Source organism: Petaurus breviceps, unplaced genomic scaffold, assembly GCF_028583685.1.
Source record: "Petaurus breviceps papuanus isolate PSGF00001 unplaced genomic scaffold, PetGlider_PUasm1.0 91133, whole genome shotgun sequence".
In the NCBI taxonomy this organism is placed as follows: domain Eukaryota; kingdom Metazoa; phylum Chordata; class Mammalia; order Diprotodontia; family Petauridae; genus Petaurus; species Petaurus breviceps.
In genome coordinates this window covers 14,250,300-14,262,507 of record NW_027187419.1, presented here as the reverse complement: position 1 = coordinate 14,262,507, position 12,208 = coordinate 14,250,300, and the positions used below count along the sequence as shown (strand labels likewise).

Genomic DNA, 12,208 nt, shown 5'->3' with positions numbered 1-12,208 from the left:
ATACATATGTGAATGTGTGTATATATGTTTACAGGTATACATAGATAGAGGGCACAGGACCAATTTAACCAGAAGGGTTGATACTTAAAAGGTGAAACTAAGAGGTGAGAGAAGATGGGGAGAGACAGATTGGGGCAAACTATCTCATACAGAAGAGGCAAGGGAAAATGGTTACAATGGAGGGGAAGAATAAGAAGGCAAAAGGGAATGGGTCAACCTTATTCCCATTGCATATGGCTTGAAGAGGGAGTGAAATACACACTAAATAGGGGATCTCACCCTCCAGGAGAATAGGGGGGGAAGGGGATGAGAGGGGGGATGATGGAAGGGAGGGAAGGCTGGGGGGGAGGGAAGTTGGAAGCACCCACTTTTGAAAAGGGACGGGATCAAAGTAGAGAATAGAACAAGTGGGAGGTGGGATAGGAGGGAGGGAAATATAGTCAGTCTTTTACAATATATCTGCTATGTTATTGTTTTGCATTAGCTGCATATGTACAACCTATACTGAACTGCTTGTCTTCCCAGTGGGGGTGAGTGGCAGGGGGGAAAGGGAATGAATCTGGAATTGAAAGATTTAAAGTCAAGTATTCAAATATATATGTGTGTGTATATATATATATGTATGTATGTGTGTGTATATGTATATGTATATACTATTATTAATACCATCTTACATGTAATTAAGAAATAAGATATACAGGCACTAAGGCATAGAGATCCACTGGAAAAGACGAAACAGGTATGGGAGAAAATATGGGAGAGAGCAGATTGGAGGTGGGGATATCCTATGGGACTGCTGTTTTGGGGGGATGGTAGGGGAAAAACGGGGAGAAAATTTGTAACTCAAAATCGGGCAGAAACGAAATGTAAATCAGAAGTTAATAAAGCATTTAAAAAAAAGAGGTAATAAGACCACTTCTCATTAGTCCTTATAAAAGTAATATGACTTTTAATATTATATTTACCATGGAGAATAAAATACCTAATTTCTGCCAAAATATCTTCGAATTTTCCCAATAATTATTATGAAATACAGTCTTTTCCCTTAATATTTTGTGAGGGTTTTGGTTAATTGAATATTGGATTGCTGTTGGAGATCACATCTCAAAGACTTGCTTAATCTAGTCCACTGATCTCTTTCCCCATATTTTAACTAGTACTAAATAGTTTTGATGATTGCTGCTTAGTATTATACTTTTAGATATGGTAATATTCTATACACTTATTTCTCTTTTTTCCCCTTTCAGATATTAGGCATTGTGTTCTTCTGAATGAATTTTTTTCTAATTTGAAAAAAGAACCCCTTTACAATTTAATTGGCATAGAATTAAATCAATAACATAATGTAGATAGTATAGACATTTTTTATTATATTGGCACAACATAATCCTAAACAAAACTTCAATTACCTCCAATATCCCTAATTTCCATAAAAGTGTATTATGTCTTAGCAGGATAATTCCAAGATATTTATAATTATTTTGAAAGGAATTTCTCATAATTTCTTCCTGGTTTTTGTTAGAACTACCTAGAAATGGTGATAATTTTTGCCATTTATTTTGCATTGTGCTCCTTCATTGTAGTTATTAGATATGTTGTTTAGAAGGTTTTTTTCTTTTTTTTTTCTTTTTTTGCTTTTTGGAGGGCAATTGGGGTTAAGTGACTTGCTTAAAGTCACATGACTAGTAATTGTTTCAAGTGTCTGAGGCCCAATTTGAAGTCAGGTCCTCCTGACTCCAGGGCTGGTGCTCTACTCACTGTACCACCTAGCCGCTCCTGAGTAGAATTTTTCACTGATTCTCTGTGGTTTTCCATGTAGACCATCACATTGTCTGCAAATCTCCTTTTTACCCATATTTAGACTATTAGTTTCTCTCCTCCCTTATTGTTACAGTCAGAATTTATAAAACTATAGCAAATAGATGAGAATTCTTTCTTTAAATAGGAAGCTGTCCTTCCTATTCTCCTTAACTCGGAGAGAAATCTCCCATCGTTTCATCATTGCAGGCAATAGTGCTTCTTTGTTTTCAGTGTGGACTTTTCTATACTTTTGCATATTTATTTTCTTCTTCCTCCCTCCATCCCTTCCTTCCTGCTTTCCTTTCTTTGTTCCTTCCTCCCTTCTTTCTTTTCTTCTTTTTTTTCCTTCCTGAATAAAGTCCTATGCCTGGAATCAGGAAGACCTGAGTTCAAACCTGATCTCAATCATTTACTAGCTGTGGGATCCTGGGCAAGTAATTTAACCTCTGTATCAATTCCCCTATCTGTAAAATGGAGATAATAATAGCACTTACCTTCTAGGGATGCTGTAAACTGATAATGTTTTTAATGCACTTTGAAAACCCCAAAATCATATGTGAATGCTAGCTATTGTTATTGTTGTTGTTTTTGGTAGTAGTGATAGTAGTAGTAGTAGTAGTAGTAGTAGTAGTAGTAGTAAAGTTGGGGTACTGGCATTAGTACAAATACTATGGCACTCTGGAAAATCAGTATTATCTTTACAGTTTTCAAACAGAAAGCTCCAGAAGTTTTTAATTATATTTTTCCATTAACCTGTTCAGCTCCATGATTTTTTTCTCTTTTTTTGTTTCTGTTTCTATTGGATTAATTTATTTATGAAAGAATAATATTAAAATTATCTATGGTTATTATATTACTATCTAAATATTTTTGCAAGTAATTTACCTTCTCTTAGAAATTTAGCTATTATGCTATTTTTGGCATGTATATGTAGTATTATTGTATCATCTATGGTGTCTTTCAACTTAGGATCATAATCAACAAACAAGCATTTTAAATTAATTACATAAATTAAATTAAATAGTAAATTTAATCCTAGCTCCTTATTTTTCCTTTTGTATGTGTCTTTACTTATGCATTTCTTGTAATACATTGCAACAAATTTCCAAGATCTCTTAATTTATTTTTCTCTCCTAATTTCTTTCCTCTTTTTTGTCTATTCTGAAATCTAGACTTCCATTCATGAATTATATGCTTGCATGTTCTTATTCAGAGGGGTATGTAATTTTAAAACAGCATAAATTGGAAATATGTAATTTCATATGACATTGTCAAGTCAACAGGCATACAGATAGAAACAGGAAGAGAAGGAGGACTATGAAAGGGACAGATTCAGGGAGGTGTTAGTCATAAAGCAAATATGCCTTAAGCTTGGAGAAAGAATAGTGAAGAGAAGGTTAAATGGGGCAAAAAGAAAGAGTAATAACTTGAAATATACATACCCTTTCCTTATCCTCTCTATGTAGGTCATGTAAAATAAAGCTTCTAGAGGAAGGATTTCTTTCCTTCTACTCCTCTTTCAGCACAACGGCTATATCATGCTTACTATTCTTTTACTTATCTTTTGTTTGCCTAATTATTTAATTTTGTCTAGTTTTTAAGAGCCTTTTTCTGATTAGCCTTATCCTTTGATATATCAGTTCACAAATGAACCAATGTTGTATATTAAGAGACAGTTTCCCAAGTTACAGGGTCTTGTCCAAGTCCAATATTTAACATTTGCCTATCCTAAAGACAACATTGCTACTTTTGTATTTAATATCTCCTCTCCCTCTATAGGCTGGGTACCTCCCAATGTTCCATGCATTACCTATCCTCAGAAGGATCTTGTATGGTCAAGGTATATACCATCCTTCTGAAAGAAATTAATTATAGGGCCCCTTTCATAGATATACCTCACCTACAAAAGGGTGCATTTCCTTCATTGAAAACAATATCTTCTATCTGCTTTCTCCACCACAGGTCCTTTTTCTTTACTATTTTTACCCTATTCTCTAACACATTCCCAGGCAGATTAAAGGAAAACATGGATCATTTCCATTTATCCTCTCAATGGTAGGTTGAAGAGGAGTCTATCTCTAACTTTTCTTCTATAAAATCACTTCTTCCTACCAAAGAAATTCAACACTATAAGTACTCAATTAGTGGGCTGGATTTTATCATGTGTCCAAATGGAACAATAATCATCATATCAATGGACATATTTTTCCCACTTATATTGCATTGTTCCTGATAAGAAAAATCATAAATTTATCCTAGAGAATTTATTTTATTTTATTTTTCACTAGATAAAAAGTACATGATATTTTAGAAGTTCCCTTTTAAAATGCCTATACATTGGGTCAAGTGCAACATGTTATAGTGGTGAAAGGGCATTTTTTTCATCTTATATTGCATTGCAGTGCTCATTCTAAATATTTATAAAGTGATCACCATGAAAACTATTGTATTCTATGAATCATCATCTGTTTCAGAGAATGAAAAGATAGAGGTTCACTTCCATGCTAATATCAACCCATTCACAATATTTTTTTTAGGTCTGGTTGTTCAATCAGTTTCAAAACTAGCTAATTTTACTCTGATCAAATATCATCTCTCCATTTTTGTGAACATTCTGATAAGGTCTAAATGTATTGTGTGTATAGAATCTCTCTGATCTATCAGTCAGATAGGAGGTGTCTGAATGGACTTGTTATTGTATTGTTGGGTCTTTTCTTCCTCTTCCTCCTTTTCTGATTATTCCTCCTTCCTTATGTGATTTGTGATTTTCATTGGTGTAAGGGATTCCTACTGTGGAAATTCTCTCTACCAAAGCAAATCAACAACTTTATTATGTTCTTACAGCATTGCTGTGCCATGGAAATGTTGGGATTTGTCCTCAATTACACAGTGAATTTATACAAAGGCAGGACTCAAACCCAAATATTCTGGACTCTGAGGTTGGCCCTTTGTAATGGTAAGGGAATTTGAAGATCTCCCCTATCACTTAATGGGTTTCATTTGGAGCCCAATAAGAGAAGCTTGCTTGGGGGAGGCTTGTTTTTCCAGGAATCCTATGCATTTTGTTGCTTTGTAATTAGGCAGTGGTTCACAAAAGTTGTGATGCCCTCTGACCCTGGAAAAGTATGTGTGTGTGTGTGATACACACATATATATACTCTTGTGGTAAGGTTGTGTTTTGGGGCTCACTCATGGGAAGAGTTGCGTGATTTGGCCAGATGAGACTCTGGGTAGTCATTGAACCACACAGTTTTAAAAACCCAGATGTTGGTACTTCTCTCTCAGGTAACTATGTATGCATGTAATGATCAAACAGCTAGAAGCCCTGTCTGTTTGTCTGTTGAATTGTGTTATTTCTCTATCTTTTGTCTGCTTGTAATTTGTGTTTGTATTTTCTGAAGTTCAGGATGCTTTTTCCATTGAACTAAGTGAATGATATATATGTTCGATTAAAGTAAGATTTTTACCTCTGTTGAGTTGCTTTCCTTTAGAAAAGCATATCAAAGAACCTGTGCTAGCAGTCATCCTGGGCATGTTAGCGTATTTGCTATCTCACCCTTTAACCACTATAATATGTTGCCACTTGACCATATATATAAATATGTATATGTGTGTGTGTATATACATATATATATATACATATATAGATGAGCATTTGAAAAGATAACTTTTTATCTAGGGAAAAATAAAAACCATTCTCTAGGATAAATTCAGAAAGAAGATATTCTGAAGGCTCAGAAAACTCAAAACATAAACATAGATTTAATAGGTAATTGAAAAAATGCTTGTCAAGTCATCTGGTTATGAAATGAGGTAACAAAGTGACTACCCACTTCACTTCATTCAAGCTTAATTCTTTTCTTAGGATAGTTTTATCTTAGTTACTCAAATATGTCAGGTATAGTTTGTTTTTGGACTGTATCATTCAGATCATTGCCTCAATTTTCCACATTACTTTACAAGTGTTAATACAGCCAAAGGAAACTAAAGGAAAAATCACAAGGAAGAAAAGGTTTAATGAACAGGAATATCAAAGGAAAGGAGGACAAATGTGAAATAGATTAGAAGATGATGGGAATAGAGCTCACTGGTACATAGGCTTTTGTGCCCAAGCCATGAAAACCAAATGCCCCAAATTTTGCTTTGCAATCAAATATATATGCAAGTAAGGCAGAGAAGATCTGCTCTCACTCTTTTGACTGAACCTATCTCTTTAATGGGAAGATTCATACTAGACACAAAACTAGTTACAGATTTCAAAACATCCAGATATTATTACCTATTTCATGTATTATCCATTCTTTCTATGGAAGGACAATGGAGTTTTCTCATCTTACTAAGCCTAATAGTTTCATTTTTATTTCCATTTCTTATTTTTTTCTAAGGAAGTATTATTTTATATATCATATTCCCTACCTTCCAGAAGTACCAACAATTTCTATAATTTCATTTATGTCTTACAGAAAATGAAATGAAGAAGGGACATTGTATCTTCAATATCTGTAAGCTATTAAATCACCTTTTTAGGATGGAGAGTAGATAATTTTTACTGATGAACTCCACAGAATTGGTAGTAAATTATCTCTAAAGAAAACATATAAAATAAGTATAGTTAATTATACCTTTGAATAATGAAAACTGGCAGAAACAAAATTTGATTTTATATTAGATTATAATTAATACCCATGTTTATTAATGACATAATATTGCTATTGTAAATGACTTGTCATTATCTTCATATTTAAGAATTCTATTAACAGTTACATTTAGTTTTCCAGGTCAAGGAAGAATCCTGATATAGAAGATAGAAGGCTGGACTTGGAGTTAGGAAGATCTGGGTTCATATCTTGCTTCTGATGTAAGCTGTTTGAACATAAGGCAAGTTACATCTCTGAACCTATTTCCTCCTCTATAAAATGGATATAATAGTATCTAGAATGACTCATGGTCCTTACAAAGCTCAAATTCGATAATATTCACAAAGTGTTTTGTAAACTTTAAAAGACTATATAAATCACATTACAGCAGAGCCTAAGATACAAATGTCCAATCCAAACTTGTCAAAGCTCCCAAACATTCATGCCCTGAGTAGGTGCTCAAATTTTCCATCTTAGGCCAAGGCAACAGATTAACAGGATCTAAGGTCTAAGCATATGTAAAGTCCAGCCAGAAGAACAAAGGGGTGAACATTTTTATGTCTACTCATTGTGTGGTTTAGGGGTTATAAACAGGGATGGTGTATAAATGTTTAGCAACCAGTTCTTGGGGGGGGGAGGGGGGGTGAAGTAAGAACAACACATTATTTTAGCTTAATCTGCATTTGTAACATTTTGTCCATCATACTCTTAATTCTAGACAATCAACAAAATAATAAATCAAACTCTGATTTGTAATGATCGCCAATTTTTGAGGTATAAATGGTTGCACTGAATATTTAACAGCTGTCTTACAAATTGGTATGAGCTCACTCCAGAACACCACTGATAAGTTTATATTACCATATTTGTTCATCCCTAAAAAAAGAGCATGATAATACCTGCTTGGGTTGACTCATCATGTTGTATTTTATTTGTGATGTTAGAGAAAAATTACTTGGAGAAGTTAAGAAAGTAAGCAGAAAAGTAACTGGGGGGTCACTATAGAGGTTGAGAATCTCTTCTATAGTCCATACAACCTTGCTTAGAACCCTGATATCTGAGTTGAGCTTTTTGTTAAGTTTCAAAATATTTCAATTGCTTTCATCATTCAATACCTATCATAATAACCTACATTGATTTTCATTTGATTATCCCATTTTATAGTTATTTTATGTCTTACATTTGTCATATAAGTGTGTATATTCCATTCTGCTTACTGGCTACTATAACTAAACTTTATTCTTCAAGTAAAAAACAAAAAAAGTAGTTATCCATGTGCCATGTCAAATGGAAAGTATGACTAATATATTTGTTTCTCAATTACTGGACAAATGTTTCACATTTAAATTATTGTTTGTAAACTTTTTTTTAAAACTATGTAACTCTTTGCTGGATGTGAAAGGATTGAGTGACATTTTATATTGTCAACTTTTTCAATGACATTTTAGTTCCTTGTCATGACATAGTCGTGACTTTAGGTTCCTGAAGTCTTTGCCTGCAAGTCTTATCAAACTGAAAAGGGTCAAAGCATATTCTTAGCAATGGACTCTCTCCACTGTTAGAGGTCTAGTCTAAAAAATCTCCTTACTAGAGATCTGGAAATTAATTCTTTGGCTATGGTTTCCAGCAAAACTGATCTGTAGAGGATGAAGGCATTTGATTCATTTCAGTAAGCGTTTATTGGGAAGGGCAGCATGAAGAAGTAGAAAGAACATAAACTTCAGAATCAGGATGACCTGGAGTCAAGTTATGCCTTTGACACATACTGGCTGAGTGACCATGGACAAACAATTTCATGTAACTCAGTCTATAGGCTACAGATGAGATGCTGATGTGCATGGTTAGAGGGAGTGTCTTCTCTAGGATATGCCTACACTTATAAAATCACCTATCAAGACTGAAAAAAAATTAAAAAGTATTTGTTATGGACCAACTATGTATAGCAGAACTGTGTATTATGTGAAATATTATAATCTAAAACAAAGGTTGGCAGACTATAACCCAGCAGTCAAATCCAGCCCACCATTTTTTTGTATGGCCCTAAAAGCAGTTTTTACATTTTAAAATAAAGTTGTATGTAAATTACATTTTTAAAATAAAATTGAATTTAATAATATAAAAATTGTTCTTTTTTTACTGGCTATAGAAAAACAGGCAATGGGCAGTAGTATGTAGTTTGCCAACACTTAGTATATAACATAAGCCTTGACTTCTTGGAGCAATCTTAAGATACTGTGTTTCTTTGGCAAGAATTGATGACTATTCTGTGGGCACTAATCCAACTTGTCATACAAGAAAAAAAAATTGGGGGGAAAGATAATTTTCAGACAATGGTGGGGTGGAGGTGTCAATGCCATTTATGATCATTGCAAGTGACATTTTAATGTCATTTTAAAGAGTAATTTTATTTGTCTTGTTTTATCTCTTCCTTCCTTCCTTCTATTAATAAGCAATCTGGAGTTTCTTTAAAAAATGTTTCACTTCCCTTCATATACAGAAAGTTGTATACAGACAGTACCAGCACATCTCTACCATTTTTCTTTTGTTCATTATTCCAAATTCTTTTTTTCATTTTCATTTTCAAATGCTCCAATTTATCAGTGGGCTTATTTTTTGAGAATTAGAATTAAGGGCTACAAGTTAGATAAAGTATGGTAGTAATTAAATGACTGGCACAGGTGCATAGAATCGCTACAGTTGAATGACCCTCAAATAAGAGGAAATTTTAAAAAATCTTCCAGACAGATCCTGTTCTATAGTGATATCAACAAGATGTAAATGTTTTGAAGGCAAGAAAAGTGCTGTATTTCTAGCATCTAGCACATTGTCTGGTATCTGTTGATTGATCTTTTACAAAATTAACAACGGAAGCAGAAACATATTTATGTATGTGTATGCATACATATGTATGTGTATGCATATATGTATATGTATTCATATGTGTGTGTATATATGTATAACACATATATATATATTTTTAAAATAATTATCAGGGCTCACATTTTCCCCATTGCTTATTTGAAGACATTTTCCAAAATAATAGCTATTCACTGGCATCATTTTTTAAAATCTTTGTGCTTTTCATTTCCTTTAACATTAATAAAGTTTCAGTAATGGGTAATATTGATACAGAAAACTGTGCAGCACACTAGAGTCAAATGACTTGATTTGAAATTCAAGGGGTATGTGTTTGGGTCAGTCATTTAATGCTCTGGGTTTCAGGGTTTGTTTCTTAAACTATAGAATGATGGATAGAACTGAATTACCTCTAATATCCCTTCCAGGAAGAAAACAAACAAACAAAGATGGTCACATTTATTTTAGCATGGAAGTAATTCTGCACTCTCAAAAACTATGCAAATGGAGCTTCTAGGCTGGCAGGTCCTATGAGGATGGAGATGCTTCTGGCAGACATCTGGTGGTAGAATATATTTCTGTTGTCTCAAGGCCAGCCTAGTTAATTTGGCAATAATCTTTCCCAAGTTATCTATAGTCTGATGAATTTTCCAACCTCATCCACTCCCCCAAATCATTGAAGAGGGTATTGAGGACTTGAAATCTACAAGGATAGAGAGTAAAGCCCATCCTCAACTAAATAGTATCTTTCAAAACATTAAATACTGGAAACCATTTGGATAAGCAACATTTGTTCAGCCGAGAAACACTTCCTCCAGCTGCCTTTCGTAGTGTAGCCCTGACATCTAACATTATGTATTGGCCTATAGCATAAACATCCAAGCTTCACAACAGCAACAACAACAAAACAAAACCCACTAACTCTGGGAAATGATAAACCTTTGTTTAGGTCTATGCCTAGATAGTTTACCAGTGTGCTTTTTATGGATGTAAATAAAAGTTTGTCAGAATTTTTGTTCTTCAAACATTGAGTTGATCTACCCATATTAGCCTGAAAAATATCAGAAGGAATATATTTGGAGTAGCATAGGGAGCAGGGTATTGGATTGAAGAACTACCAAAGTTCAGGTGGGTGATTTGGTCATACTTACTGGTAAGTTGTCGGACTGACATTGATGCGTCGTGGATGGCTGCCTGATTCAAACTTGCTGGCCAGGGTGACATTGTTTCCAAAGAGGCAATACCTTGGCATTCTTACACCCACAACTCCAGCCAGGACAGACCCTGAGTGAATTCCTATCCTCATCTGAGTAAGAGAGAGAGATAGAGAGAGACACACACAGACACACACAGAGGAGAGAGAGAAAGAAAACAAAGGAGGGAAGGTGAGAAAGGGGGAAAGGAACAGAGAGAGAGAGAGAAAACATATGTAAATTTTCATTTTCCTCTGTAAGCATCAAAATGAGAAACATAATTAATACATTACTTAAGACAATACTGAAAAAAAATCCTTGCTACACCTAAGATTCAGTTATACTGTAATTTCACTTAATCAAATAACAAATATGTATTTTAGGTACCTTCTACATGGCAAGCTGTTCTAGGCACTGGGAACAGAAAGATAAAAATGAATCAGTCCCTGTCTTCAAGGAACACACATTCTAGCAAAGAACACAGATATATAAGCATATATGTGTGTGTATGTGTATATAAGTATACACAAAATATATACAGGGCAGTTTTGGTATGGGGTAAGGACTAACACTTTGGAAAGGCCTTGTGGTAATGCTTAAGAACCTAAAAGGTCCCTAATAATAGTATTTACCCTAGTTTTCTTCAGTGTTTCAACACTTCAAAAGATCTGGATTTCATGAGTGTGGTCTACTGACACAGAGTTAAATGTTTCATTGACTTAGTAAGATGGTTTCATTAGTTGTTATTACAAAAAAAAATCTTTCTAGGTTAGTAGGGCTTGCCATGAACTCCTCTGAAAAAAGCCTTCAAGGACCAGGAATACTGCTATACCCCTACTGAGTTAGTTAAAGAGGACTATAGTGGAGCAAAGTCCCTCCTACTAAAGAACTTCATACATGGAATCAATATCCATTTTAAATATGTAAATATAAGAACAACAACATAGCTATAAAGGAACAATCCAAATCAAGGATTCAAAGCCCTCAGTCCATGGAATTCATTCACTCAATAATAATTTTATTAATCACCTACTATATGTCAGGAACCATAATAGGTACTATGGGCACAAAGACAAAAATGAAACAATATCCATGCTCAAGAAGCTTATATTCTATTGATGTTAAGCATATAATAGGTATAATAAGGATATGTGTTTGTATACATATATACACATACATACATATATATACTATATACATATAATATATATATATACACATAAATATATATATAAATATATATATGTTAGACTAAATGAAAAGTCCATATGGGAGACAGCACTTGTAATTTTCAGGGAGGAGAATCAAGGTATATCCTGTATGCGGTGGAATTTGAGCTTGTAAAGCAAGTCAGGTAAGCATTTATTACATATCTACTATATGCCAGGCACTGTGCTACCAGTAACATTTTGCATGTATTATTTGAATCTCATAACAACCCTGGGAAATAGCTGCGATTATCATTCCATTTTATAGTTGAGGAAACTGAGGCAAACAAATTAAGTGATTTGCCCAGAGTCATAGTAAGTAGGTGCCTGGGGCTTGATTTCAATTAAAGCACTCTCCTTTTCACAACCAGCACTCTATCCACTGCAACACCTAGCTTCTCTTTAAATTCCAGAGAGAAGAGGTTTTTTCTTTCTTCCTTTCTTTCTTTCTTCCTTTCTTCCTTTCCTTCTTTCTTTCTTTCTTTCTTTCTTTCTTTCTTTCTTTCTTTCTTTC

General features: G+C 34.0%; 1 protein-coding gene across 1 annotated transcript in view; it reads right to left on the bottom strand.

Moving 5' to 3' along the window:
* GUCY1A2 (guanylate cyclase 1 soluble subunit alpha 2) overlaps positions 1-12,208 on the bottom strand; it is a 442,918-nt gene that overhangs the window by 48,744 nt on the left and 381,966 nt on the right. The window contains exon 7 of the mRNA XM_069080535.1: positions 10,445-10,599. Coding sequence (XP_068936636.1) covers positions 10,445-10,599 — 155 coding nt within the window. The remainder of the gene's footprint in view (positions 1-10,444; positions 10,600-12,208) is intronic.